Here is a 27351-nt window from a genome sequence, read left to right as displayed (position 1 = left end):
TTCTAGATGCTGACTCGCCCTCCAAATACCACTATTTTCTTAACAGCATACTTGTGGGGGGATCTCAGTGAAGATTTGTAAACACAGCTCATCTGAACAGATGTTTCTCAGTATTTCATGTGCCCTCGCTTATTCAGAGTGCCGCGTGGGGCTCGTGCAAATGGACATACAAGGCAACAGCAACTTCTCCCAACAGCTGAAAGTGGCATCTCTCCCTGAGCGGGTCTCCTTCATACCTGCCAGTCAGAAGCCCTTTATGGGTACCAACTCCCAGAAGTTGTTTCACTCTGCCCATTGAACCCATACACCCACAACCAGCAGTGTCTTATTAACAGAGCCTTGAGTTTCGTAAGACTGAGTAACTACAGAGCAGCTGAGAGCACTCCAGTGGTTTGAAAGCTTGTGGCTTACAGTGGAACTGAGGGTGTTATCCGTGTGAAGTTGGCTTTAAATTCTTCTCTTTAGCAATAAACTATATTCTAGAATTCTTCTCATTTCAATTTTACTCTTGTATACTTACTGATGTTAAGGTGGGGTCTTATTACATTTCCTACCCCATTCCTTTTCTTTACAGCCAAGTACGAAGTTTTGAGTGGTGTTTATAGGGTTTTAGTATCCCAGTCGCTGAATTAGTTCAGCTGATTTAGTTCAGTCATCGTGCAAATATAGAGCATTTAATCAGACGTAGCACTTTCTGGCCGCTTGGCGCTGGGAACCCCTTGTTGTCCAGAGCCCAAGTATTTATAACTAGGTAAGCTCGCTGTCATCAGAGCCCTTCTATTTGGAGTGCTTGGCGCGCTACGTGACACAGCACAGCTGCAGAGGCGGCTGCAGGGCCACAGCTCGCGGCCGGCCCGGGATGGCTCCTCCTCCCGGCGCGGCCCCTGGGGCGGGCGGGTTCCGCTCCTCCTCCCGGCGCGGCCCGGCCCCTGGGGCGGGCGGGTTCCGCTCCTCCTCCCGGCGCGGCCCGGCCCCTGGGGCGGGCGGGTTCCGCTCCTCCTCCCGGCGCGGCCCGGCCCCTGGGGCGGGCGGGTTCCGCTCCTCCTCCCGGCGCGGCCCGGCCCCTGGGGCGGGCGGGCCTGACGCGGCCGGGGCGCCGCCGCCATCAGCGCGCGCCGGCAGCAGAAGCGGCGGCGGCTCGGCCCGGCCGGCGCGGGCAGCGGCCGCCATGGGCGGGGTGCGGGCGGCCGGGCGGCGGCTGCTGCGGCGGCTGCGGGGCGCCGAGGGGCTGCGGGAGACCTGCCGCCAGTACCCGCTCTCCTGCTGCCTGCTGCTGGCGCTGGGCACCGCCACCCTCCTCCTCAACCGGTAACCGGGCGGGCGGGGGAGCCGGGCGCGGCCGGCGCTGCGCCTTCTCACTCAGCGCCTTTTCCTTCCCGTGTGTCTGTAAAGGTATCTTCATATTTTGATGATCTTCTGGTCGTTCGTGGCTGGGGTCGTCACCTTCTACTGTTCCTTGGGACCGGACTCCCTGCTGCCCAATATTCTGTTCACAATAAAATATAAACCCAAGGTAAATATGCCTGTCAAGATCTTGTGCTTTCTTTAAATATGATAAGAATTTATATGGAGTAGCAATTCTAGTCTAATCCTAGCTGCTGTTATCAGAAATACTGTACGTCAGTACAGCTCATACACTCCTACTGACAGGTGTTTATGGCAAGTAGATGATGATTAAGACTGAATTCTTCATGTGTTTCTGCATAGTCCCATCAAATCCACGTACGGCAGCAAGGTCGGCTGTCGGAGTGTCCATGGATTGTTTTTCCTGCTTCCCTCATTGTACATTTTGAGCATTTTAGTAGCAGGCAGTGGAGAAACTATGTTGTTTGCTCCCTTAATGGGGCCTTTTCTTTTCTAAAGATGCCCTCCTTTTGGCAGGCCAGTGGTGAGTTTCCTTTGCTCACTGTAATCAAAATCTTCTAAGCAGTACTGCACTTTAAAGAGAAAAATATTCCCAAAGCAAATTGCTCTTTTCTAACTTAAAACAATTCAGTGTAGAATTTTATATGGCTAAAAAGGTATAGTTGCAATAGTTCGAGGCCATGAACAAGGCAGAGAAACCATCTGGTTTGTTACTAGACTGATTAATGTGCACGGAGATGAGTAGAGATGTGAAAGGATATCTGTGTCCTCACTTTGTTTCAGCAGAAGCGATTTTTCTTTTTGGTTCAGTTGTTTTTTTGTACCATGCCTTGTTACTTTGCTTTGCTGCTGGAGAAACAAGTTTGTCTTTATTCAGTTCTCTGTAGTAGCATGCGCTAAAAGGAAATTTACAAATGTGTCAGTTTATTAATAGAGTCATCATTTTGGAGAATGTAAACTTGTCCAAATCTCTTAGCAGTTGGAATTGCCGGAGCTGTTTCCCCAGGGTCACAGCTGTGCTGTATGTGGCAAGGTCAAATGCAAGAGGCACAGGTAAATTATATGTGGCACCTGTAGGTTTAGTGCTGTTGCCATTTTACACATCACATAGGAAAGTGTCAGCTGCACATTGCTACATGAACTTCTCCATGCTCTCCTACAGACCTACTTTGCTTCTGGAAAACTATCAGCCATGGCTGGATCTGAAAGTGCCTTCCAAGGTGGATGCATCACTTTCGGAGGTAATTGGTGCATCGTTTCTTTACTACATTAAAATTCAGCGGGTTTTTATTAGGTGTCTTTGAAACTTCTTGCTTCTGGTTCTGTAGATGGTTCAGATGTACCTCGCAGGTATTTTAGCTTGTTCAAGTAGAGGTCAAATCAAAAGAGTGTTTGCTGGGAGCAGGAAGCAGAGGTGGCCTGCTTTTAAACAAGGACTGCTAGGTAGCAGTGCACCTAGAACATAGAAGTGTCTGTGTAAATTGGGAAGAATAATGGGAAGAACAGTTACAATTCACCATGTCTGAGTTAAGGATTTCAGCCTGCTTAGTTTCTTGAAGTTGATGGTGAAAGATGATTTGCTCTGATTACAAAAGTTCTATAATGAAGATGATAATTTGTTGGTAGGGAGCTACAAGAAGGGTGGAAATAGATTATTACAAAAACATGGGGGAAAACAAGGGGGAATGGTTTCAAACTGGTAGAGTAGGTTTAGATTAGATACTAAGAAGAAATGCTTTATGGGTGTGGTGAGGTGCTGGAACAGGTTGCCTAGAGAACTTTTGATTTTCCTGTCCCTGGAAGTGTTTAAGGCCAGGTGGGATGGAGCAACCTGGCCAAGTGGAAGGTGTCCCTGCCCATTGCAGGGGATTGGAACTAGATGATATTTTAGGTCCCTTCCAACCCAAACCATTCTATAAATCTAATTAAAATCATCAGACAAAGCTGTAACAAAATCTGTCTAAAAAAGAAATTGCTGAATTTACTCAAGGAAGAGCACCATATATATCTTTTTAAGTAAGACTCTAAATCAGGAATTTTGTTTTGTTCTAATCTCTTTTAAAAAGAGCTGTTTGAAGAGCAGTTTTTCTTTGGGCTTGGGGTTTTGTTTATTTCCTTGATTAGTAATCGATGAAATGTATTGGGAGCTAAACAGATAAACCTTGTGTTTTTTCTAGGAAAATACTCAAGCACATAGGTAGTTTAATATTAATTTATTTAGAATTCCAGCTTTGGAGTTCTGTGGTAGGAGGATGAAGTACTGGCATGGCAGAAGTGAGAGGATTTTTGTATGTTAGTTCTTTGCAATTAACAGCATGGTGTGTGAAGTCAGAGCCATGTGTGTCTGTGGTATAAGCTAACATTTTAGTTCAGCTCTGTGAGATATAGTCCCAGATGTGGCCCACTGCAGGAGTGGGAGGAGAATGAAAACCTTAAAGACATGGACTGTTGAGGAATGTTTTTATAAAAGAGCAGGTGTTGACTTCCTTTAGTTGAATGAAGTGACTTCTGTGATTTCAGAAGTAAACAATTATTCTTTTAAAGTTACTTAATCTACTTTTAAAAATAAGTTTAGGTGCATTACAATGACAATATTGCTGAATAGAATTTCAATAGACTCTTGTGTTAATAATAGAATGTAAAATAAATGCTTCTGTGCATTTAATATTTTTAGGATTTAGGGGACTAAATAGCTATGACAGTCTACCCAAGGATGTTGTAAATGCTGGAGAACTGGAAATTTTCTTGTTTGGCTTTTCTTCTTTGCTGTTACTTTTCACTTCAGTGGCATGTCCCAGGCCCTGCTTTATTTAGCTCTGCAGATGTTGGTTTTGTGTATCCATGCCTATGCTTCTCATTCCTTTCCCTCCTTTGTGTACTTAACTGGAGGGAAGAACCAGGGCAGAGAGCCAGGGTCACCCTCCTCAATGGACCCAAACAAATAGTCTGAGCCACCTTTTTTTCCTGTGTTGGACAGATACTGTTTGGGATGACAAATCTCATTGCATGGTTAAAAGAGTTGCAAGGGTTTCTTTGACCATACCATATTCCTCTTGAACATCTGCTCTGAGGATGCAGCATGTAATGCTGGCCTGGAATTAGATAGCCTGCTTCAGGTTGGAAGGAGAGACTGCTCTTATTTTCTTTTGTGGGTTAGCCATACATTAGAGAGAAGCTGATACAGTGTGAACTGAATTAAGGTTAATTAGATTCTAAAGGAGTGCAAAGTGCAGCCTGTTTCTAAAAAGCAGTTTCTTCAAATACTCGGAATAATTTTGGATTTTGTTATTTTGTTTTAATTTTTCTAGTTCTTTTTTTGCAGCTTGAAGAATTTTTGGCAATATTCTCTTTTCCAAATGTTTCTAATTTGAACCAGGTGTATAGCCTTTAAGCTTGTGTGTTCAAGTGCTTTCACAATGATTTAATGCACAGTCAAATCAGAAGAAATCCAAGTTTTCCTCACAAGTATGGATTTTTCTTTCTTGGATTGTGATGATGCAAATTCTTTGCAAAAGCTTTGCAAATTCTTAATCTTTTGCAGCCTTGTTTTAGTCTATTCAGCTGCTCTGCATGGTTTAGAAGAATAACAACCTATGCCTGGACATTCCTCCCCACATTTATGATTGTTGTTATAATTGAATGCTAAACTGTCTCAACCATGCATCCATCAATATTTTATAATTTGGACTGTATCCTGCACAAAAATAAGGCAATGACCTAAGTATAATTTTGTTTTCCAGTTTCTAATCCATTTTGCATTGTTTGTTTCTTCAGTGTTCTCTTTCTTTTTGAATTAGGAGATACCAGTTGGTCAGTTTCACAGTGTGTATAATCCAGATGCTACATATTGTATAAAGGAGAATGTAATCCTGTTCTGTTGATGAATTCATCTTTTCTCTACAATTTCATTTTTGCTATGTGAGGCATGATTCCAAGTCAAATCTGTGGAAAATTGCTCAGCTACTCTTTAACAGCATTGTGAAAAAAAAGGTCTCACGATCAAGGTGCTGCTGTCTTTTGATCTCACTTTTTTTAAATTCTTCTCAGGTTCTTGACTATGGGACTAGAATTTTTTTTCTTTTCTAAAAGCAAGAAGTAGACAAATGCATGACAAGAAATCAGTTATTGCCAAATGTGCTCTTTGGAAGTCCCGAACTCTTATAGTGTCACAGTGGACTGTATGCTTTCTTGTTGGAATGGCTTGTTCTACCCCCAGGAAGTGGTCTCAGCTGTCAGGTTCTGCTGTCTTTTAAGGCTTTATAATTCTTATTGTGGTTTATGTATCAAATCCTTGCTCCTTTCTGTTCTGATTGGGCCTGGTAGTTCTGACCTGCTACTGACTCAGTCGTTACTCATCTCTGCAGTTCCTCCTTCTGACAATGGGGTCAGTTGTATGGCAGTCTCCAAAAACCTTGTCTCAGCAGCAAAGACTGGCTAGCTTGCAGTGTTGCAGCACATGCTAGAAAATAATTTCTTTGTCTCTTTTTTTTTTTTTTTAAATTTTTAGTTTTTAATTTAGCTGCCATTTATATTGCTACCTTTTCCATTTGGTTTTACACTTGTAATCTCTTTTCAATTCAAAGCTGCCCACACATAGTAAAACAGTTCTTTTAGAAAATGCTTGAAAAAATAGGTAAGTTTTAAATTAAATGACTCCTCATTTGTATTTAAAACTGCAGAGTACTTTACAAGCAAGGAAATTGTTTATTATTAGCTATCATTCTTTGAAGTGTCCCATCTACTTTATTGGCATGTGTGAAGTATGAGCAATTGAGCCTGAATTACATTTTTGTTGTTGCTGAAGTGGAAGTGGGTATGCATGTCCTGCTTCCTCAGTGCTTCATGAAAGTGCAGTGGATGATGTGGCAGATTTTTTTCTGTCCAGCAGAATTGCACTGACACAGTTTGGAATGCTGATAGGGTTCAAGGGAAAACAGTATGAACAGCATATCCAGTTAGTGGCAGTCAATGGCTTATTGCTTCTTGAGTACCTCTGTGCAGTAGGAATGATTTTACACAGTAACTCTGCCTTAATTTCTGTACAGCACCTCGGTGGAATGGAGCATCATACTTAACTGCTTCTGCCATGCCATGTGTTTAATTAATTTGCAAGCAGGAGCTGCTTTCTGTTCCAAACATTTTTGATTAGGGCCATATTGATAACCTGAGTCCTAGTAGAATGTGTCCTGCTTTCTGATATCTTTTGACTAGTGATAAGTGGACGCCAGTGGAAAGTGCATTTTGAGTTAGTTGTCTGTCTCTGTGCATGCTGTCTCTGTGTTTTTGTCTAGTGAGATTATCTGCAGTGTTCTATAGAAGCAGTACCATAAAGCTTGCTCTTAGAGTGTGGCTGTGGAAGAGAAACACTGGCTAGTCTGTGAAATGATTCAGCTTGCACTCAGTTACTACAACATGGGATGAATCTGAAGGAGATGTCTTGAAAAGTCTTGAAGTCTTGAAAAGACTCACACTTGAGTGGGAAGGGTCATCAGGTCTTGCACTTCTTTTTACTTTTCTTGCTTATTTAATAATGGTGGGATGATGAATATCAGAACCTTGTGTGTTTTGCTTAGGCAACAGTAAGGATCAGATCTCTCACTGTTGGAAACAATTCTTCTAGTGCCTTCAGAGGCCTCTGTATAGGACTGTAGAGGGAGAGGGGGCCAATAAGTTATGTTAGCATCTGATGAACTGAATTGTAGTGGCACATTCATGGAAAGTTTGGTAGACAGGCTTTCAGTTCAGAAGTAGTAACCATAAATGAAGAAAGCTGTTTCAAGAGGAGTTCACTGTATTCCCTTTGAATACACTGTCCTGTGCTTGAAGGCTGTGCAAGTACACTTTCCACTCCAAACAGAAGATGCTCTGCTGCTGTTGCTCTTGATGGGAAGGCACAGAGTAAAAGTAGAGGAAGAAGGAAAAGGGCCCCTTTAATAGACAGATAGATTTTTTGCAAGCTTTGTGTAAGGCACTTCTTCTGAAGAGTGCACTTAGAGCATTGAAAGAGCTTTATTTTGTTAGAAGTTCCACATGAACAAAAATAATGTCCCAGTACCTGTGAGACTGAGATTTCTTTGGAGTAAATTGGTGGCTCATGTAGTGGCAGTGCTATGGAAGGCATCAGGAAAATTGGTTTAAGTAGTTTAATGTATGCTTTTAATGCCAATGATCTGTGATTGCTGACTGGAGCTGGATGTGATCTCCTTTCTGCTGTCTGAAGATTAACTTCCATAGAAGGTTGTCTGGGATTTCTTAATCTCTTCTAGACTGGGAATTGAAGCATCTGTTGTCATTTCCCTCACCCTTCCACCCTGCTTATAAATGCAAATTGGAGAGTGGGGATGACACAGGACAACATGATACAACATTTAGCTTACCCATCCATCGTTAACACATGATGGTATTACAGTTTCAAGATCTATTACTGCTGTAGCACATAAGGGTAGGAGAAAAGACATTGATGGCTTTGTGTGGTCCATAACACAGACATCTAAAGGTACCCCAAGCTGCAAAACATCACTTCAGAGAGAGAGGAAGAAAATCACTGAAGTGGAACAACTGGAAAAGAGAAGGTATCTTATTAAATCTGAGTAGGTGATACTCTTACTAGTGAAGGCAGAAAAATTATTCATCAGCTGCTCAGGTCTGAAGAGGTGAGAAAAATTAAAAAGGCCATGTGTGTTTTTTGAGTATACTTTTATAATCATGACAGGAGCAGAGGCATGTAGTACCCTAAAGATAGTATAAATTTAGTAAGTCTTGAATTCTTGCAGTGCATACTGTGTGAATGAGTACAGCAGCAGATCCTGTAAGAAGGAAAACACTTATACTCATGAATGACACTTGTGTGTCAGCTGTTACATTCAGCTTTTCTTTCAAACAGACTTCACATTTTTCTATGCATACAGTGGCTTTGAAAAACCTTTCCTTTGACAGACCATGGCAGAGCAGCCTCACAAAGCAACACATGTATTCTCTGTTACTCCCCTAAAACACTGATTCAAATTGAGATAGGTTGCAGTGGGAGAAGATAGTATGGGTGATATCTTGGGGCTAGAGTGAAGAAAGAGCTATCTTAAGATAACTTTATCCTTCTGTCTCCTTCCTTGTTACAGATGGCTTTCATAGGAATTGCTTTTTATGACTTCTTTTGCTTTCTTTGAGAGTGGTGAGCATACAGGATTGACTGTCCCACCTTGAAAGTGGAGGTTTGGGTGAAAAAGGATGGAGATGTGTGTAACTGTGCCTGTGGGACACTCTGTGTGCTGTGTCAGAAAAGAACAGGGACTGATCTGAAAAATTAGGGATGGGCTGTTTAAGATAAAATTACATTTTTTATAGCATTTGCCTGACAGTGGCCATGGCACTGTGCTTCATGTCACTGATAGTACATGTGGCAGATGTTTCTTGTTGATGTATGATGATCACTTTGCTGTTGCTTGCCCAGAGTACTGATTATGATGCAAAATGGTTGATCTAGCAACAGGATCACAACTTACACATTTTTATATTTTATGAGGTATGAATTATGTCCTATGAGTTTTGGAAGGTGTTTGTGATGTTAACTTTTCAACAGGGATTTGTAGTAAACTATTTTTTAACATGGTTGTCTTTGTTCTGTGCAGGTGCTTGAGTTGGTGCTGGAAAACTTTATTTATCCATGGTACAGGTATGAGTTTTACCTAAAAGTTACTGTTTTTAATATCACAGATACTTGTCAACCTGTTTAAGAAGTTGTCACCTGTAAATAAATATTTGTTTCCTTAATGAAAGATAAGGCATACAATTGGGTGCTACAAATCATTGTTTTATTGTCTCTTAGAGAGTAGTACAGATCTTTCAATAGTTTAGTTATAATAGAGGTGGTTCTGAAATTTGGATTTCATCCTAAAACACTTCTAAATTGTCTATTTTTATATGTTCATTCTGTGATAAGTCTTACTTGGAAGTAAATACAGATTGAAACCTGTCACTTCCTCTGAAATTTACATCCAGATTAGAAGCATACTGGTCTATCACATTGCTTTTAAAAAATAAATAAATAACTTTGCAGGGTTTTAAAGAAAAATTATTTCAAATATATATGGCAAATTTATTGCAGATCATCTCCTAATTTTTTCACTTCTAAGACTGTTGGTGATTATGTTACACTTAGCAGAATAGAACTGTGTAAATAACTTTAAATTAGCGAATAAAGAAAATACTATGGCTGATTATTTTTTCTGTATTTTTTCTTGTACTTTTTTCCTCGTACTTTTATATATTAATTGGTGTTTTGCAGTACTTTGTAAGAACATAATATAATATTTCTATCTGATAATGATGGCAGTAATGAGTTAAAACACCATCTTTCCTTTATTCCGAATTTGACTTTTTCATTGGATGGAAATGTTTAATTTGTCCTAAAAAAAGAAGTATGCTTTCTTTTATTTTCACTCTGTGTAGTTTGGATTTTTTTTCTGTCTCTGGGGTCTGAAATCTACTGTTCAGACTTCTTTGCCTCTTGGTTTCTTGATTGTGGCCAATACTTGCATGTCTCACCTCTAACTTTTTGTGTTGAATATGCTGAAATGTAAAACTTCACTGCTGATGCAAACAGCAGAGGGAGCTTTAGCACTGTGTGTTGTGAATGCAAGTTGGAAACCTCAAGGTTTAAACTTCCAAATACAGAAACCTAGAGCATGTTCTATTGAGTTGTTGATAAAGTAACAAATGTAAGACAACCATCTCCTGTATTGCATTCTTGGAAAAGAGTTTTTTCTTGGCTGGTGGAAGATGTCTTCAATGTCTTTGTTATGGACTGACAAGGAAACTTGACTTCTACCAATTACTTACCTCTCTGACACCCAAGGCAGTGGAGGTCTGGAATACATCATCTGGTGGGGATAATAATTCGCTATAGATATATAATATACAGTTAGAAATGCAGTGTAAAATATGCTTGGTATGAAGCAAACCAGCCTACATTCTGCTCCTTCTTGCCCCCTGGTGAGCAGTATAGGTGTTCCTGCCCTGTCCTCAGTTCTGCATGGCTGCATCTCCAGATTTTGAACTACTTCTGTAAATTCATACCATGCTGATCAAATCTAACAAGCTTTCAGTGAATATGAAATACTGTGAGTTCAGTGACCTACAGTGAGTGCAGTGATGTCCAAATAATTCTACAGGAAACAGCTTGGTCCTGAAAGGCTTACTGGTTTCAGTTTAACAGTAGTGATGTCAGATCTGGTCCTATTTAGTTTAGATATTCAGGTGTTTCCAGCAGGGTTTGTGCAGGGAGACCTGAACTGTGTGTGCCATATCTGAGAACTGGCTTGTAGAGCATATCAGATCTGACCTTTCCTACTTTAGCTGTACCTGCACTGTGGGCAAAGCTCACATCACCTGGGAGAGAGGATTCTTGCATTCAGGAGATGTTTGTTTTCTAAGCAAATAAACCTCACTCAGGTTAATTCTTCCAGAGCCTTTGCATCCACTCTGTCCTTATTTGGCAGCGTGGCCGGCTAAGCACTAGCAGGCAATTCATACTTGACAGATAGGCTGGTACAATGCTTGGCTGTGTTCCTTTGCAAAGAAAGGAGTTATGCCCAAACCTTATGCTAGCTGCTGTGCCTTTCACATGAATGGATTCTGTGCATAATCTACCTTTTTTTTTTTTTTTTTTTTTTTTTTTTTTTTTTTTTTTTTTTTTTTTTTTTTTTTTTTTTGTTTTGTATGCTGTGCCAGTGGATGCTGTCTTGGACATTAGTGTTATCTCATAAGCCAGGGAAGTTTAATGTTTACAGGGGGTGTTGCAAGATAAATTCACAGATTTTTTGCTTAGGAATAAAAGTGTTATAAGCAGATAAAAGCTGGTTTATGTTTGTTTCATTAATAAATTGTGTAAGAATTTCTTATATTTTATTAGCAGGTTAAAATTTAAGCAGGTCTTAAATTTGGACCAATTTAGGGGAATGAGGATTAGTTCTTAAAATCCAGTGAACTCTACTGAAATAGATTGTTATGCCTATTAGCATATTTTTTTTTTAATTTTTCACAGTATTTTTGCTGGTTTTATTAACATCTTTTTTTTCAACTGTCTGAGAAGAATAGAGCATAGTTATAAGTAATCCCAAGTTTTTAGAGCTACAAAACACAGGTCTGAGTCTATTGCTTATGCTGTACAGAAAAACTATGTAATGCCTTGCTTATACCAACCTCATTTTAAACTGAGTTTTAAGTTTGAATGGGTCACTCTGTGCTTACTAAACATTTTTAGTCATTGATGGTACTGCAACTCCAATTCTCTCAGATTAGGACAGAATTCAGTAATTATCCCAATTTTATAATACATAGCTGTGAAAACATTTTTCTTTTATGGTGACTAAACACAATGTTTTCACATATGGAGCTGCTTCTATTTTAAATGCAAGAAATGCAAGAAAAATCCAGAATTTTTGTTGAGTTAAAGACCATAGCTTTACACTTTTATTAGCCTGTGACTTCTTTTCTACATCTTTTTGAAAGGAGTTAGCCAAGTTTTGTAAGAATAATTGACACACAGAGGAAGAATATCACTTTGTTATTTGTATATGATTTTCATTTATCAGTGGATCCCATAAGGCTTTTCATGCGATAGCAATTGGGTGTATCTCCTTTGAGACATTAGACTCATAACTGTTTACAGTTAATATTCCTAAAGTTCTGGGAAAGCACAGGCAGCTTTTAAAATGTTTCCAAGAGGGTTATTTGGACTTTCCCGTGTGTCACTGGAGATTTGACATTTTACAGGTTCATGATGTTTTTTTCACCAGCCTTCAGTCTGCTGGTGATTAAAAGAATGTCTTTGCAAATCTGTTGTGAGAATATGTGGCATAAAGTCGTGTCCAAGTAGAGCTAGCCAAGATGCTGGTTATCCAAGTGTCAATAAAATAACAACTTCTTGGTCCAAATTACTTCATGTATCTTCTTGTCTGTCAAATGATAGTAATACCATAATACAGTTTGTTTGCTAGTCCCTTGGCAATGCTAACCCCTTTGACAATGTGGGTATTTTCTAACCATATTGCTTATAAAATGTCAGCTGCTGATCTTAAACCAAACTTTCCCCTACAGTATTCATCTTATCTGCATGTGATTAGCTGTTGGAGGATGTGTGTGTTTCTTGTGCCAGGCTGCTTTCTTTGAGGTGTTATTTTCGTGCAGTTCATTACATGACTCTCAGGTCTCTGGTACTTCTAGTATCTGTACCTGATTGTACATCAACATGCTTTTGAATATTCTATAATCCAGGCTAAAATTGCTTTAAAAGTTGGATGTTGAATAATGTAAAATGTTTTATGCATTATTTTTAAATTATTTTTAAATGTCCCGTTCTTGCTTGTAGTGTTCTTTTATAAAGCAAGTAATATTTCTACTTACTACACTCATTTGTCACCAAAAAAGGTGATGGCTCTTGCATATGATCATTAGATAAAACTGAATGCAGCTTCCTTTGTTTTATCATTCTTCAGCTGTTGTGCTTCAGTTTTACCAATATATTAATAATGCTCTAGAGGTCATATTAATGACTGCTAGATTTTTGTTTTTCACCTGCATTTTGTGGAATGCTGGCATCATGATCTTTTTTTCCACTCAGTTTAGTTGCAGTTTCTTCATCTAAGACTTTGTGTATTTCTTGTTTTTGTTCAGTTTTCCAAAAAAGTCACGGAGTTAGGTATTTTTCTTCCTGAATCAGGTTTAATGATTCTTACTGTGAGTTTTCAGTGAACATATTTTATTTCAGCAGATAGAAACTGGCAAGCCAGATTAACAGTTTGGATGATACTTCGACATAGCGATTTGGAAATCTATTTAAATTCTTCTTTGCTTCCAAGTAGAAGCCACTTTAAATAATTCCAATTTCCTTTATACCAGTGAATTAGGATGTGCTTCCATGTGTAGAAACTAGGTTAGATTTTACTCAGTCAAAATCATGCAATAATTTCAGTTCATTCCAGCTGAAGTGTTATTGCTGAATGTTCTTATTCTTACGTGTTTAATAGTGCCAAATGTGTTGTGGTTGGATTAATGGAAATGTATTTTATTCTGCTTTCTCATATGCCATGCTTTGAAACACTGCAGGAATATTACTGATGATGAATCCTCAGTGGATGAGCTGAGAGGGACACTGCGGTTTTTTGCATCTGTCTTAGTTCGGAGAATTCACAAGGTAAGGTGACTTAAAGGTATTAGTGTTGGTTTTCTATCAGAAGTAATTGATATCCATCTCTAGTGAGTTGTTTGTTTTGTTTTTTTTATTTTTTTTAAATTATGTTTCCAAAGTCAGCCTTACAGTGTAGGTTGTTTCTAACCATCTAAGTTACTTCTCCGTGGTATCTGCTCCATCTTTCTGGAGCTTGTCCCCTTCCTAGTTGTAAACCATCTCTGAAGATTCATCACTGTAAGTGTTCAGCATCATGTTGGATATGGCTTTGAGCAACCTGTTCTAGTGAAGGATGTCCTTGCCATGACAAGGGATTGGAATAAGTGGTCTGTATGGATCCCTTGTGACTCAAACCTTTCCCCAGTTCTTGCAAATGGATATATTTTTTACACCAGTGCAAAGCATTATTAAAATCTTCTGGTCTTTTAGCTGTCTTTTGATGACTTAATCCAAATGGAAACCATTTTGAGAATTACTGTGAAAGATCTATTTGAAAATGGTGACCTGTGTTATACCTTCTGCTGGCTTGTCTTCTTAAAATGCAAACAATGTAAATGCTCTTACATTGTCTGTAAGAATAGACTGTCATTAGGTGACCAGGTTACTGTAAGAATTAAAGGAGATGTGGTTCTTATATTAGTGCAGTTCTTTAGGAGCAGTTTGAGTGCTGAAGATAAAAAGTTTGTATTTGTTGTGTTTAACCTACTAGCACATACTTTTTTTGTATATGCTTGCTTTTTAACAGCACAGCTCTTTCCTGGTAAAGTGCTTCAAGCCTGTTTCACAGGAATTGCTTCTAACTTTCTGGCAGTTCTAAGCAGAAAGCATTGCTAACTCAATTTCCAGAATTAGTCAGTGCTGGCCTCTCTGTTGAGCCACTGCCATAAATGTGTGTATTTTTCCCCCTTCCATACTAACAGCAATATTTTCTGAGCTACAAGTTGAACATGTGTCCTGTCATGACTTATTAACAGCTTGATTCTCTCCTTCTTATATGTCAAATCCAGATGACTTTCTTGTTTATTCTAAATGTTGCTTCTTAAAGTGAACATGGGGGGAGATTAGGAAATGTCCATGTAGCACCAACATTGTATGGAGGTGTGAAAGTGGAGTAAAGCTTCAAAGTGAAAATCTAGACCAAGGTCTTAAAATTTAATTTGGAGTTGTAATACATGCTGGTGTTGCATTGTTCATGGATCCATTGTTTACTTAGAAAACAGCCATGTCTCTTGTATTGATCTTGTAATAGGGCATTAACTGGGGTATCTCAAGTGAGTCACAGCATCTTGAAGTAAAGGGTTAATTTACCATCTGTCTTTGACAGTGAGGATTTAAATGCAGTATCTTCAGTTTTCTGGGTAGGCAATATGTGCAACAAACACCTGAGATGTGCCAATATTAAACACTATCGGGGACCTACAAAATAAAGTTCATCACAGAAATGCATATGTTGAGGAGAAATTCATCATCATCATCAGTTGAAAAATAAAATAGTTGTATAACTTTGCCAAGCAGCTGTACTGTGTTTTGGATTTAGTATTAAATGCTTGAAAGCTATAGTTCTAACTGATATAGATAAAATGTTTAAATTGAGAAAGAATTGTGTAAGAAAACACAGGCTATTTTTTTTAAATTATATCTTTATATTTTTTGCCAAAGAATATTCTACTTTTGAATTGGGACTTAAAATTGCAAATTGCTTTAATGAAAAGAATGCTTTTGTTTTCTGTTTAAAGCTGTATAGGTCGATGCATGGTTGTTAAATGGAATTACAAGCACTTCGGGCCAGTCAGCTGTTAAATGTATGCTGAAATACTTCAAATCTGGATTTTCCTTGCTGTGGCCATTTCTGGCTCAGTTATGGATTTTGAAGGGAAAGGGAAAGGTTATACCACACCTTTGTACAGTGTGATACACATACCTGACTGAAGTTTTTGACAGAAGTTCACAGTGTCTACTGCAGTGTTGATAACAATTTCCTTGGCCATGCTCTTTGGGAAGAAGCACTGCACTATCCTTATGTGCCATAGGAAATTCTTAATTTCTAGGAATTTCTGTTGGAATGTGAGGCACAAAAGGACAGAATTTCCCCATTGATAAGCAGAAGCTTGTCCTTTGTGCTTGTAATTAGGAGCTGACCTTACTTTTAGGCACCTCCAATCAATTGTACTGACTTGTCAGGGTGCAGGGTGGCCAGGTTGGGTCATAGCTGTGCACCTCAAATATTACAAGGGAGTGTGAAGGAATATGTAATATTCTCCTTGTACAACTGAATAAAAAACACCAACTTTTCTCTCAGCTCTGGTGGGCTTTGCGATTGCATTGTCTCTTTCCTTGTCTAATGGTCTTTGGACTCTGTAACTCAAATTCTCTTTTGGTTCTGCCATCACCTGAGGGGTGACATTTTTTCTGCCTATGCATAGGAAGGTTTCTCTTTGGTTTCAGTCCTTGTGGACATGATTGCAGAATCTTAAGGCACACAAGTATTAGATGTAGAGCATAGTTGACTTGATCCTTTTGTTGGTGGCCAAATTTTCCAGTAGAACTGGGCTTCATATTCTGTGACTCAGAAGTCACACTGCCTTGTTATATTTGTTGTAGTGAAAAAATCATAATAGAAATGACTTGACAATAAATGTGTTAACAGTGTTGTTTCTGGCATTTAGTTCTACATGTTCTTGTATACCTTGGCAGAAGAATGAGGACACTGTCAACTCACCCAGAGAATTTTTGGATTGTTTGTTAATGGTTCATTTTATGGTTCAAACCAGAACATATAAGCAAATTACTGTGTTTGATGGTTATCTGTAATAATTTTTGAGGAGGGGAATAGAACAGATTTGGTTTTATTTTGAAATTATTCTTTAGGTTGACATTCCAACGGTTGTAACGAAGAAGATGCTCAAGGCAGCAATGAAACACATTGAAGTAATAGCCAAGGCCAGGCAAAAAGGTAATGTCAAGACTTAATATGTTATCAGTTTCAAAGGCCAAGTATGAATATTCTTTTATGCATATTTGAGATTATATTGCTTTGTCTTTTTATTCTTATGGCCTTTTTTTAAAAAAATGATGTTCTTTTGCATTTTTCTTCTGGTAATTGCAAAGGTGAATAGATAAAAAGTTGCAGTACATATTTGTATTCTCTTTTTTGATTTTTTTATGCCCTGTGATAAAATACTAAATTTCTGTCTCCATACAGGGGTGAACATGAGTATGGGTTTTGTCTATTCAGAGCAGTAAAGATCATTTAGGAGTACTTCTTGAAGTTTTTCCTTTATATTCCTGATGAGCAGTTATAGATGAAAGGATTTGTACATCTGTGCACTGTACCTAGCTGGTATAGATAGAATGATTTCAAATCTGCATTATGAAGTTGTAATATGATGAAAAGTTAGGTTCACATTTGTAGGCCATGGAGAGACTTTGAGCAGAGGCATATTTATTATCCAAGGTAAGAATATCTTCACAAGCCTAATGTAAAAATTATATTTAAACTGCATGTTGAAGAGATATTTGGAAACACTTGCTGTTGTTATTTCTTTTCACTGGCTGTGTTCCACAGTGCTGTATCTACTAAATGTGGTTTCATTCAACTTTTAAGTGTAGATGTTTACTTTAACTGGAGTCATGAACTTTTCTTCTTTCCCTCCAAATGTCTGCTTGATATCCATAAATACATGCCATTGGTCCTGTGAGTAGTGTTAATCATTAAGATGGATAATGAGACATAGTGTAATCATGTTGAATGTCTTTCATGGCACAACAGTAATTTCAAGATAATAGATAATCTTGCAGTGCTGTTTACGCCAAATTTCATGTTTCCTTTGATTTCTACCAAGGGGTTGGAAATGCTTTTCTTTAGCAGTAAAGAACCGTATTTTAAATGCATGGCATTGAAAATACAGCCATTTTTTCTCAGTGTTTTAAAGGAAAAGACATGTTTCCTAGTGGCAGATATGTAAAGTAGCAGCTGAAAATTACTTTTAGAAGCACTTTCTAGTAAACATTGCTAAAGCAGCCACCACGATACGTGGTTCTGAGGCAGCTTTCAGATCTTGTTTTGGTTGCTGGTTGAGCCTAGCCTTTTCTCCTTTTTTTGTAAATACTTTTTAAAATGATTGCTTTTAGGGGGCATTTCCTTTTCTCCTACTCTTGTTACCCTTACTTCTCTTAGTAATCCTATTAGCACCTCTACAGTTCATTACCTGTTGTTTCTAGAGGGTACATTCCTTCTCTCTGGATTTAGTGGTACAAGCTAGGCAGATTTATCAGGTGATACATATTCCTGCATCCTCTCTGCCAGCTGATACCACTCATGGTTTTTGGTTGTGAAGGCCAAGCTAGCAAGCTTCTCTCATATGCTGAAATAAGCTTTAACCTTGAAGGTAACAGGAATCTATTAAGTACCTCGCTATGCCTGGTGGTGGTGTTGGCATGAGGCTGTGCCATGTTGCTAGTTCAGCTAGGTGTGAGTTAAAACAGCTCAGTTCTTGCCTTTGAAGTGGTCTGAAGAAATGTAACATTGTTGCTTACAATTGATATCTATAGTTTTCAATCTGATAAAGAGGTATCCTTTCAATTCTGCTGTAATTTAAGAGGAGGTATGCTTGCAGATCTTCCTGCAGGTTTTGGCTTGATTTAATTTGTGTTTAAAATGTATGTTCCTTCACGTTTGTTTCTAAGTGTTCTAAGCAGCAAACAGATACTGCAGGATTGAGTAAAAGTTTATGTTGATTTCAAATTGTGTTGTGGACCAAAAAAATGGGGGATCATGAAGAAGGTCAGGAAAAAGGCAATTAGAGGCAGACTTTGTGTGATGCAGTTTATTTTTTGAGAATCCAGATGCTGAGTTTTTATATTTAGTTTATATATATATAATACAATATAGAAATATATATTTATATTATTTGTTATATATTTATATATAATGATAAATGAGAAAGCATTCTGGATACCATGCAAACTGCAATTGTTTGGTGAAGTAATTCTTATTTCAATGTGAGGTTTTCTTTTTAAATAGTCAGGCTTCAAAGTCTAAGCCAAGGTTCTTTCATAAGAAAAGGTTATTTTCTTTTATCCCTTTGGCAATTGTATGTGTACTAAAAATACTAACATTTTAGCTCAAATGAAAACCAATTGCCTTTTGTTTACCAGTAAAGTAAAGCTGAAGCAACTCTGTGATCCTGTTTTTCACTTTCAGTAAAAAATGCAGAATTTTTGCAGCAAGCTGCTTTAGAAGAATATGGACCAGAACTCCATGTTGCTTTGAGAAGCCGAAGAGATGAACTTCATTACTTAAGAAAACTTACTGAACTTCTTTTTCCTTATATTTTGCCCCCAAAGTCAACAGAGTGCAGGTATATAAATTATTTAGATATGTGTTTTTTTAAAGTGTCTCCATACTATATAGTACAATAATTTTGAGAAGTGAAAGAAAGAAAGATGACTGTGAATTTCATCTTACCCCTTTTTAATGATTATTTTAAAAATTTGTCTTTAAGATAGCATGCTTATGGTATTATTAAATCCTAAAATATTTCCCAGTAGTATATGACAGAATTGGAAACTTGACTTAGAAGTTTATGTAATCTAATATTGCTTTGGATTTTTATTTTCTTTCTTTTATTTTCTTTTCAGATCCCTGGCTCTTCTCATTAGAGAGATTCTCCCTGGTTCAGTTTTCCTTCCCTCAATGGATTTCTTAGCTGACCCTGTAAGACTTTTGAGCACAAGAATAATCTTAATTTATTCAATATTACTGTTCACTTACTAAGTATATTGTGATAAAGCAAATTGTGCACAATGACTTACTTGCTGTGCATTTTGACTAGATAAAAGAAAAAGAAATCTTGTGGCCAATTGTTTTGTTTATTCATGTGAATTAACTCACAGAAATGACTAAAATAACAGTATTGGTGTGATCTCTTAAGAATGTATTTTTCAGTGAAGGATTACAGCTCCTCTCAAGTGGGAGAATGCTGTGCTAGTGTAAACGTCTACAAGTTACTACATTTGAAAAGGGCTTGATTACTTGAACTCTAGCTCTGTGGATCTAAATAACCAGCTTTTTTGCAGCTGTGTTGAAATATTTTTTTTTCCCTTAATTCTGCACATTTTTGAAGCTGCAACACTGCCATCCTTGTTTTCATATATGCATGTATTTTAATAGGCAAAATTGCAGTGCTTATGCAGGCATTGCCTGGCTGCAAACAGAAAGTACTGCAATGTGGAAGTATTAGTACTTCATTAGGTCTGCACTTAGAGTAAAAATATTCTGGGAGGGCTTTCTTCCACTAGGTAAAGAATATTTGTGTGCAGGTCTCTTCACAAATTCCCTGACTTGTAACAACTTGAGGAGACCATTGTAGGTCAATTCTCAAACATGTATTCCCAGACTTTTCTTTTTAAAAAGTATTAATATACTCAGGTTTAAACTTGAGTATAATATAGTATTGAAATTATTTTAATATATTTTGTTGAGTTTCTTTAATAATAGTTTTATTTGTTGTGTTTCTTGCAGGATACTGTCAACCATTTACTGCTCATCTTCATTGATGATAGTCCAGTGAGTACTGACAAAGTTAAAAGAGTGGCATTTTGGTCAACCATGAAAGAAGCTTTCTTACCCAGTTGCCATTTTTTTTTGCAGCCTGAGATAGCAACTGAGCCCACTTCTTCCTTGGTTCCATTTCTTCAGAAATTTGCTGAGCCAAGAAATAAAAAACCATCTGTAAGCAAAGGCAACATTTACTTCCTTTCCTGTTTTGAATAAGTGTTTTACTTTACCTGCTGATTTTGTTTTACAACTCTTTGCATTATTTATGTACTCACTGAAAGTTTGAAAGTTGGCTGACTGCATATTTAACCTGCTCAGGTACTGAAACTGGAGCTAAAGGAGATCAGAGATCAACAAGACCTTTTATTTCGGTTTATGAACTTCCTGAAACAGGAAGGGGCTGTCCATGTGCTGCAGTTCTGCCTGACTGTGGGTAAGGTTACAAATGTGTGCTGATGTTACTTGATGATATGGAAATCATTCTAATGGAAAACTGCAATTTTCATTTGGGTAATTTTGGAAGAAAAAATCATTCGTATGCCAGGAACAGCCTCATAGATTTACTCCTACTGTGACAAGGAATGATTTATTTTAATTGCAATATATTCTTGGTAATAACTTTATGAACAAATCTGAATTATAGTTAATAAGAAGGCAGCTATCTTATTATCAAGGATCTTGATATGTCTTATGCTTCTTTTAATTTTGAAGTTTTGAAAATTAATTGCTTACTGGAAAATGATATAGGGTGCTTCAAGATGTTATTTGTTTGCCAAGTTGATCAAGAAATACATTCTTCTTTCCTTTACTTCACAGAGGAATTCAATGACCGAATTTTGAGACCAGAACTATCAGATACTGAAAAAATGTCTCTTCATGATGAAGTACAGAAAATTTACAAAACTTACTGTTTGGATGAAAGCATTGATAAGATCAGATTTGACCCTTTCATTGTGGAAGAGATTCAAAAAAGTAAGTTGGAATTCGAGAAGAATAATGTACATTGGATTCTAAACAGTATTCTGTAATAAAGCGAAAAAAAAATTTGCTGAATATCATCAAACATTTTTGGTCAGTTTTAAAAATTATTCCTGTGCTATATTGTGCTTAATCCTTGTTTTGTCAATTTATTTCTATTTTTAATTTGTAAAACTTAGAGGAGCTTGTGAAATAGTCACAAACTCTGACCAGAAGAAAACATGAACCACAAACATGCCTGTATGTATATCCCTCTCTATTAATTGTTATTTTTTTTTTAATAGTTGCTGAAGGTCCATATATGGATGTTGTGAAACTTCAAACTATGCGGTGTCTTTTTGAGGCTTATGAGCACGTCCTTTCTCTGCTTGAGAATGTTTTTACTCCTATGTTCTGTCACAGTGATGAGGTAAGTGTGAAAGATGTGAAGAGTAGTCTTAAAGGCAAGATGATATTTTTTTGGGATACACTATTTGCAACAGTCATGTGTATGTGGAACTGAAAAATGGCTTCATTTTCCACTTCATTTGACTTTCTAGAGCTGGACCATTCTCAGTAGGAAAATAAAATTCATTCTAGTCCAGCACATCATCACAGAATAAAAGAAAAGCTTCATTTTGAGTATATCACAGCTATTACAAAATCCTCTCCACCCCTTCTTTTATGATTGCAAATTTGGTGCAAAAGTAATTTGCCTCATAGATGTAGAACACAATCTCTTTATTAACTTTTCAAAATATAATGGAATTTAAAGATATAAAAGTCCTATTTAGGTTTTTTCAGCATTATGCATTTCAGCAGCTAAAAGTCTGATGTTTGTTTTCGAGAAGGTCAAAGCAATTTACAGGGTACTTCAGGTCCTTTTATGAATTGGGTCCTAAATGCCATCTTAAGAATTCCCCACATTGGGTTGGCTTTATCTAAGGCCATCCAGTAGGACACACTTTAATCACTGGGGTGAGTCTGAATTCATGTTCCTTTCAGAAGTGTGTGTGTAAGTCAGGTTGTTAAGCTTCTTGCATTTATTTGAGGCAGAATATATTGATTTGTACAGGGAGTGTGTACTTTCCTTACTGGGCATTAATAAAAAACATTTCTCAAAAATTGTTTTGATGGTCATCTCTCCCATGATAGCTATCATGCTTCTAATGCTTGACTTTTTAAACAAGGAGGAGACACAGATTTTGGTGCTTAAATTAATTTCTATTTCTTTCATGGTTATGTAAGGTTAAATAAGTAGTCCTACTTGTATATATACTTGTATGTATATATACATGTACTGATTACTGTATGGTCTATCCTTTCCAGATTAAAAGTTTAGCTATTTAGATTATGGTCAGTTTGGCTTTTCTTTTAGTTCTCCTTTCCTGAATTTTGCAATGTTGTTGCACTGTAGCCTTTACCTTAGTTAATCCAGTGTTTTCTTTGATACCTTATTTGTCTGCTACAGTACTTCAGACACCTTTTAAGAGGAGCAGAGTCACCAACCCGCAATTCAAAGTTTAACAGGTAGGTATGATAGAACTTTTAAGTGATTTTCTTTGGTTTTTAATTAAAAACATCAAAACATTAAACAGTAGGAATTTTGTTATTAATATATTAATTTGACTAAATTTTTAGGTCTGTACTTTTTTTTTTTTAATGAACAAATTGCATGCTAAAGATGCAAGTAGTATTATGCAAGAGGTCTCTAAGTGTTTTACATTAAAGAATTTAAAATGTGATTTAGACCTCAGCATTTGAGAAGAGGGAAGGGAAAAAAAATTGTGCAGTGAGAATAAGATAACGTGAAAGTATTGATGATTTAATTGACTGTGTATACATAATACCCTTTTAGTGGTGCCAAGCTTTGTCTTCTTGGATTTCAGATGTTACAGGGATAGGTACAGTGGTTATTTGATGGAAATCTCCTCTTACTGTGACAAGGAAGGTTTGCCACTTCTCCTGGATCAAATGTGTTTTCTGTCCCCCAGCTCCATTGCAGAAATATAGCATCAGAAGCCTGTTTCTGGGCTTCATATATTCATGGTCCAGGTCTCCTTCAGGCTCCCTACTTATGGTCCAGATCCAGACTCTCTTCTGTGGACTCTCCTGTGGTGGAGATGGGTGATCTTCCACTGTGGGCTTGGGCTGGTTTGATAAACCTTGAGGTCTCAAAAATTTTCTTGTGTTTCACTTTGTTGGGTGGCTCTCGCAGTCATGGACTAGCCCAACTGAATTTCTCTTATGGTCTAACCAAAAGAGAGAAAACTTCATGAGACAGTCTTTAATTTGGATAGGCTTTTTTCTTGGTATGAAATAAGATAGTGTGGAAAATGTTGATACTTGTCCTCTTCTAGAGGAGTAACACTGATTCATTTAAGCTTTTCTGCTTTCATTAGTTACACCTGACAGCAACTCCTGTTTCACAGCCTACTGTGGGATTTGTATTACTGGCACATACTTTTCTTTCCTGCTCCTGTTCTTCAAAAATGGCATGATTCTCTTCTTCATTATGTCTCCATTGGTGACATCTTTTATGCAGTATTTATAGTTTTTGTGGATCCAGGACTGGAGCTTTGGTGTAATGCTGTCTCATAGTGGTGCTGGCAAGCTTTTTAACAAAGAGGCATGGAATGAAGGCAGCTAGCCCAAACTGCATTCCTTTCCTGCATAGTTCTCTATGTAGGGTGACCTTAAACACACTTAATCTTCTGTTGAAGATGACTATGAGGTTTCACCTAGACCTTTAAGTCTATCTTCTGGTTTCTTCCTCCCAGTTATTCATGTCAGGGATTGGAAGTATTGTCATGGTTTTCTTACATCTAGTTAAAATATGAAAACATGTAGGTCACCTCTTTGGTGCTTAGCTTTTTAAAACAGAAAGGAGGAAGTTACAGGCCATTTCTGCCTAGAGTTTTTCAAATGTATCTTTGGCTACAAAAGAAACAAATTTTGTTTGGTGGCTGTTGCAGCATACTCTCAAACAGCATCCATAGCATCATTGAAAATGTATCTGGTTTACATTTTAGAACAATTTGAATGCCCTCAGTATATGCTGATTTACAATATGAGATACTGTGTGTTCCAGAAGTGGTGCCTCAGTGATTATTTCCAGGAAACAGAGGTCCTATCTTGCAAGTAGTTTGCCTGTTGCTTTGGAATTTCCCTCTGCAGAATTGTATACAGTCACTGCCAAGAGGGTGGGGAAAAGTAAAAGTATCTTATGGAATTGTTCCAGATGTTATTCCATATAGTTTGTCCTGCCTTCTCTTTCTTATTCTAGCATTAGTTCCACTTGAAAATAATTATGTGCAAAGAGATGAGTTTTGTTTCCCGTATTTTTGATGTGCTTTGCTGTGGGTACTGTGTGTATTGCATAGGTACTGCTGGTTAAAAAATCAGATCTAGAAGTAGGTATGAAATCCCAGTGGAATGTGCATGCTGGTAATGTGTTGAAACATTTCCCTTATTGCAAGACAAGAAAATTACAGTTTCTTGAAAATATAGGTGGAAAGGTAGGAAGAAATGACATCTGTGTAATTTTTTGTTAGAATCACTTCTTTGAGCTGTACAGAACAATCATAGCTTTTTGCAGTTGGATAGGACAAAAAATGTGTTATGAAAACTGCTAAGGCAATAGAAGAGCAGTGATGAGGGTTTCTGGAGTGTAAAGAAGTCACATTGAGGGTATTCTGGCAACTTGATAATTAGCTGTGGTTGTCATCAGTTTCAACTCTGTAACTGATATTTTTTACTTAATGTTTAATGTGTGTGGTCTATGATAACTGATGTTTCAAGTTCCAGTTCTGTCAACTTAATTTGGGTAGCATGGAAGAGAATTCCCTCTCCCTCTCTCACATTTATGTGTTTATAATACATGACCCTATTACTTAAATGTGGTCTGTGTTGGAAGTCTAAGAAAAAAAAGAAAAGCTGTTACGTAGTATAAATTCCCAGATTCCTGGATTGCTGCATATCTCTCTTGATTTTCTATATACCATAACCACAAATAGAAATAGACACATCCTGGTTTCTCATATTGGAATAGCAGTGAAATTAAAGCATTTTTCAAGTTAAAGGACCACGTAGAAAAGATGCTAACAATTTCAGGGAGTGGTTAGGAATAAAACCCCTGTAAGTACATCTCTGAAAAGTTCTATGCAATGTAATAGTCACCATCATTTATTACCTGGTAGGCTATATTTCCAATTTCACAGTTAATACAGCCAAAGACAGTGTAGGATGTCTTACAATCATACCCTTCTGTAAAACAAACTCTGAAATTTTAATGTTTTTGTCCCATATCCAGTTTTTCCTGAATTCAGTAGCTGCAATGAATTCAAATCCTTTGTGTGATAACAGTGTTTATATTTAATTCATTTAAACTTCTCGACTGGAATTACTTGGGTTGATGTCCGAGGCATTGGTTGTATGTACAAGGTTATATAGAATGTAGAAATTAAAGACAATTCTTAAAATCTGTGAAATACAAAGTTTTGAAATTATACTATAACTTTAAATAGTGGCTGTTACAGATACTATACTGTATTATATATGTATATACTATACTAATACAGAGGGAGAGAGGGTGTGTCTTATTACATACATAAAGTGAGTCCACAGCCTTTTCATTGTATTGGCCAGAGTAACTAGATTCTTACATGACATCTGAACATAGGTAATAGGAAAAGTTAGCTGACTGTTTGGCACTACAGATCACTCTAAGAATGAAAGTTGTTCTCCATTAATTGGTGATTGATTGTGCTGAATCTCCTGTAAGTTTCAATAACTGATGTTATAAAATCAAAGGCCCGGCTTGTGATGCTTATATGTGCAGATACTGTTCACATTTCACTTTCTTAGGATTCCAGGTCAGGTCATTCTAACTCCTAATTTCCTCTTTTAATACCTCTTTTCTTAACCCATAGTGATGGTCAAAGCCTATTTAGTTTTGTTGGGACAGGTCTGTCAAATTTGTTTGGTTTGGGCTCTTTTGTTATTTTGGTTTTGTTTTATTTTTATTTCCTGCTGGGCTCTGAGGTAATTTATTTGCCTGTTGTTGCAGAAGTAGCCTGAGTTTGGATGACTTACGGTAAGTCTAACACTCAGTAAATGTTGTGTGTTAGTTATGCGGCATCCCTCATGAGTTCATCGTACAGCCTTTATAACAGTAATTAACTGTTCATTTTATTTGTAAAGGAGATGAATGTCTTCTCTGGATTGAGGTGCATTTCTCCTCACAAAAAGCTTTACTTCCCATGTCCTCTTCACAAGTGCTTAGAAATTGCTTAATTACTAATTTCATGTGTTTGCATTACATTAACAGTTTCTGTACATTAACACTGTTTCTTGTGAACAGTCTGTCTGTTGTCATTTGTTTTTAAATATATTTACAGAGTTTGGTACTTTTTTTTTTTTTTTAACTTGTGACTGCTAGCTGCTCCAAAATTTCCTTTACTCTGTGTCCTGTTGTTATCCACTTATGTGCTTGTTTTATCTGGCAGACTGTATCTGGAGTGATCAGTGTCTAATGTTGCATGCAAATATAACCATTTTAAGATTTTCAAGCACTTGAACCCAACAGTTGCCCAAATTAAAGTTCTCTTTGCAGCTTCTCTTTGACTGTTACATGTTCGATGACAGCATAATCTATTTTTCATAATTTGCTGTAGGTAATATGTGACCATTCATTAGTGCCTTAGTAGCTGTCCAGTGGTTTTTCTCAGTATTCATGCCTCTTTAAATACATGATACTCAAACTTAGAAAACAATCTTTTCCTTATGGACTTTTCCTTAGAATTTATCAGGGCATCAGTATGACACAGATTACTCATTACTCATGAGAGGAAATTTTTCAACTTAATTTTTCAGGTTAAGAATCAAGGTAATTAGATGCTTTTATATTTTATGTGCCAGTTCAGCGTGTTGAGCTATAACTTGCTTGATTGTTGAGCAATAAGGAATTCTTGAGTTATAAATGCAGCTCATTGATTTTTAAGTGCGACAGTACATGCTCAGCATTTCTCTGACTGTAGGGATTTTTGTCAGCCAAAGGAAATGGTACTATGACTTCACATACATGTTAATATCTGGCTTGTCTGATGTATACAACTGGTCTGGTCCTTCTTGACCCACAGAGGCTCACAGCATCATTCTGCAGCTGCATAGCCCTGGCTCATCACCTGCAAGATCTGTTCAGTGCACTGAATGAGGCAGGCATCCTGTGGGAAAATGATTTTGCAACCATCCATGATTAAAGAATGTCACAGTACACAGTGGACTA

At 37.4% G+C, this 27351-nt stretch overlaps 1 protein-coding gene across 5 annotated transcripts in view; it reads left to right on the top strand.

The window, feature by feature from the left end:
* Window positions 1-1072: 1072 nt before the first annotated feature.
* The window catches only part of SNX14 (sorting nexin 14), a 43986-nt gene continuing 17707 nt past the window's right edge, over window positions 1073-27351 (top strand). Inside the window, exons 1-16 of one of the 5 annotated variants that reach the window (XM_079326816.1) lie at window positions 1074-1308; window positions 1393-1513; window positions 2345-2418; window positions 2528-2606; window positions 8991-9034; window positions 13468-13555; window positions 16418-16502; window positions 18753-18909; window positions 19190-19265; window positions 20073-20117; window positions 20202-20282; window positions 20427-20541; window positions 20925-21080; window positions 21371-21495; window positions 22537-22595; window positions 26134-26160. In XM_079326816.1, coding sequence (XP_079182942.1) covers window positions 1169-1308; window positions 1393-1513; window positions 2345-2418; window positions 2528-2606; window positions 8991-9034; window positions 13468-13555; window positions 16418-16502; window positions 18753-18909; window positions 19190-19265; window positions 20073-20117; window positions 20202-20282; window positions 20427-20541; window positions 20925-21080; window positions 21371-21495; window positions 22537-22595; window positions 26134-26160 — 1472 coding nt within the window. In that variant the 5' untranslated portion in view covers window positions 1074-1168. Of the gene's footprint in view, window positions 1309-1392; window positions 1514-2341; window positions 2419-2527; window positions 2607-8990; window positions 9035-13467; window positions 13556-16417; window positions 16503-18752; window positions 18910-19189; window positions 19266-20072; window positions 20283-20426; window positions 20542-20924; window positions 21081-21370; window positions 21496-22536; window positions 22596-26133; window positions 26161-27351 lie in introns of all 5 variants that reach the window. The other 4 variants (XM_079326815.1, XM_079326818.1, XM_079326817.1 and 1 more) reach the window with 4 other exon arrangements.

Source organism: Erithacus rubecula (assembly GCF_903797595.1).
Source record: "Erithacus rubecula genome assembly, chromosome: 2".
NCBI lineage: Eukaryota > Metazoa > Chordata > Aves > Passeriformes > Muscicapidae > Erithacus > Erithacus rubecula.
The sequence above is the reverse complement of the archived record's forward strand: the minus strand, read 5'-3'. Positions and strand labels throughout refer to the sequence as shown.